At 45.3% G+C, this 3,485-nt stretch overlaps 1 protein-coding gene across 1 annotated transcript in view; it reads left to right on the top strand.

Annotated features, from left to right (window-relative positions):
• Positions 1 to 3,485, top strand: part of cfap45 (cilia and flagella associated protein 45) — a 22,996-nt gene that overhangs the window by 4,577 nt on the left and 14,934 nt on the right. The window contains exon 4 of the mRNA XM_016462153.1: positions 1,232 to 1,376. Within this exon, the coding sequence (XP_016317639.1) occupies positions 1,232 to 1,376 (145 nt within the window). The remainder of the gene's footprint in view (positions 1 to 1,231; positions 1,377 to 3,485) is intronic.

Raw genomic sequence — 3,485 nt, forward strand, 5'->3', positions numbered from 1 at the left:
ACAACAACATGGAGATCGCTGCTCGTTTCCTCGCCATATCCCGCCGGGATCTCCCCTTCTACTAGTACGCCGGGGAGTTCTGCAAGCTCGCAGCGGTGACGGTGTTAGAGGATGCCGTCCTTAATCAGCTGTTCTGGCTCGGGGGCCAATTACCATCGCCCCGTTGACCTCCCAGACACCACTGGACTGAACTGGAGCGAGGTGATCATCCGGTGTCTGGAGAGTGTCTGCCCCGGATCAAGAGCACAGCCAGACCCAGAGCCCAGCCCCCCATCACCCCGCTGTGAGGAGCGCAAGCCCGAGCCCACCGATGACGCAGAGCCCGAGCCCGCCGCGACCGGCGAGCCATCGCCGCACGGAGCGACAGAGCTGAGGATCGCCACGGAGCCGGAGCTGCTAGTGACGTCAGACCAGGTGCGAGAGCCAGCTACAACGCCCGCCACGAGAGAAAAAGCCGTGGACAGCGTGGAGAGGAGCTCCACCCACTGCACCATGGCTGAGGGTGAGCTTATTGTGTATCTGGGACTGCTGGATTTTAAAGGGGACCTAATAGACTGGGAGGCAGTTATATATGCGGACATGCCCATTCTCCTCCCACCTTTCTCTGACTTTCCAGTCTGCCAGCCCTGTCATTCCCCTGTCTGATGCACTCCCAGTGCTGGGAGTCGCGATTTGGTGTGTGTGGGCAGCGCACACCAGCCCTGAGATCCAGGAGGCTCAGAAATGCCCACCCACCCATCCACTCCTGCCTCCTTCACCGCTGTCGTCTGGCAGCCCCTCTGCTCACCCTCAGCCCATCTGTTCAGTGCGAGCACCGCGGGTCTGCCAGTCTCCATCGTCGGCGTGGCTGGAGAATCCCTTGCCTCTGCCTCCAGCCTCTGAGTCCCAGACTCCGCCTCGGCCCGTTGACCACAGAGGCTCCACCATGGCTCCTAGCTCCCTCCTCTCCGCCGTGGCCCAGCAGTCCACTGGCTCCGCCTTGGTCTGTCGTCGACCATCCGTCACCTTGGGACTCCACTCCTCTGGATGCGGCTCGGCCCTCCGTCCCTCCGGCTCTGTCAGGCTCCTCCTTCCCTTCGGCTTCACCTCAGTCCTCTGTCGCACCGACTCCACCGCGGCCTTCCGGATCTCCACCTCCGCCTCAGTTGCCTTAGCCATCTGCTCTGCCTTCTGCTCTGCCTCTGCTCTACTATTTTTAAGCTCATTCTTTGCTCTTGTTTTGTTAAACCAGAATCCCAAATGAGGACCCATCTGGGCAGTCTGTCATCCTGTCCTCGGCTGAATTCAGGCGAATCATGGTGGAATCTCATGTTCCTAGTGAAGAGGAGAAGGCAACTGTGCTGGAGGCCCAACGCCAAGCCCGTGAGGAAGCCATGGTGAGCCATCTCAAAATCTCTCTCTTTTTTTTTCTAATTACATGTTTGAACCCCAAATGAATGCATGGTCACTTCTGCATTTAATATCAGTGTAACTTCTAGTGTAGTGCAGTATTTAAAAATTAAGCACAAAATTAAATCTTGAAGAAGTCTCCCACTACAGGACAAAGCAGTATTGATACGATCCACTTTTACACTAAATGTATTTAAAACTTCTGAAAATGTAATATATTACATTTTATTACATTAATGTAATATACTACAATGTTATGTTTACTACAGTTTTTTTTTACATTTATCAGCCACCACATTAAAACCACTGACAGGTAAAGTGATTAAAATTGTATATATTGTATTGTTTCAATGGAATCTGTCAAAGGGTGAGATACTGTATATAGGCAGCAAATCAACATTCAATTCTTGAATTTTATGTGATAGGAACAGGGAAAATGGGCAAGCAAAATGATCTGAGGGACTTTGACAAGGGCCACATAAGGATGGCTAGATGACTGAGTCAGAGCATCTACAAAACGGCAAGTCTTGTAGGGTGTTTCCAATGTGCATTGGTTTGTACCTACTAAAAATGGTGCAAGGAAGGACAACCGTCAGGGTCATAGATGGTCACAGCACATTAATGCATGTGGGAAGTGAAGACTAGCACGTCTGCACCAATCAAACAAAACAGCTACTCTAGCTCCAATTTCTGAAAAGCTTAATGCTGGACATGACAGAAGACACAGTGCATTACAGTTTGCTGTGTATGGGGCTGCGTAGCTGCCCATGATGACCCGAGTCCACCTCCAAAGAAACATGATAAAATAGATCAAGGTCTTGCCTTGGGCTCTAAATTCCCCAGATCTCAATTTGATCTATGGGATTTACTGGACCAACAAATCCAATCCATGGTGTCCACACCACCTCTTAATTTGCAGGATTTAAAGGACCTGCTGCCAATGTCCTTTTACCAAATACCACAGGACACATTTGGATGGTTTTGTGGAGTCCATGCCTCAACACATCAGAGCTGATTTGGCAGCATGAGGGAGACCTACACGATATTGGGCAGGTGGTTTTAATGTTGTGGCTAATCAGTATTCATAATATGCTATATTATGATACAAGTAGTTGTGTTCAACAGTTATTAGAAATATGACAGAGTTTGCTACTACCACAGTTTGCTATATGGGAGAATACAACAGAAGCTCACGGAACACTGAGGTTTCATCAGAAATATGTAGCCAGTCAACTTGCATAAAGTCCTTTGTTCAGACCGGTCTTGTAGATAATTTCGACCTGAGGTGTACAGTCTATTTTGGGTCTTTATTGCAGTTTATTTTAATCCCTTTTAACTATTTCAACAAGTAAGTGGTACATTTTCAAAACTCCAAACGGATCACATTTAAAACAGCTAGTCATTCTTTAAAAATCTGATCTCATGCTTTGGGATTGTATGTTATTTCTTTCCACATAATCATTGTTTATAGCTTACACACAACGCAAGAAAGCTTGATTAGAAAAACTTTTAAGCAATCATTCAGTAACAAACATTCAGTAATTAGATACTAAATAGAACAAATAAACAAATTACAAAAAAATTGCACAAATAAATACAACAGAATAAATGATACAAGTTAAATAATGCTTTTTAGGTAGGTAAAAACAATATTCGGTAGGGATGCACCGATACCACTTTTTCCAGTACTCGCCCGATACCGATACTTTTAGTTTTGGTACTTGCCGATACCAATATTTTTATTACATTTGTAAATTTTTTAAATATTGGGTACAGAAACCAAAAGAGTATGTATATTGTTAGTTGGTTAACTTAATTTATCAAATAGATACAGTCAAACCAAAATGTATTCAGACACCTTCAACATTTCTCACATTATCACAGTTTATTCGCTATAGTTTAGAAAATGGTAATAAAATATGACAAGAACTCAGAGTTAAACTGTGTCAGAACAAATTCAGCTTGATAATGTTAGATCACTTTGATAGAAAGGTATGTAATAGATTACAATCAACCAAAAATTATTCAGACAGATGTTAGTATGACAGTATTTACACAACTATCAATACTTAGTCGGGCAGCCCTTAGCCTCAGTG

The sequence above is a fragment of the Sinocyclocheilus anshuiensis genome, unplaced genomic scaffold, assembly GCF_001515605.1.
Source record: "Sinocyclocheilus anshuiensis isolate Anshui unplaced genomic scaffold, SAMN03320099.WGS_v1.1 scaffold740, whole genome shotgun sequence".
Classification (NCBI taxonomy): Eukaryota; Metazoa; Chordata; class Actinopteri; order Cypriniformes; family Cyprinidae; genus Sinocyclocheilus; species Sinocyclocheilus anshuiensis.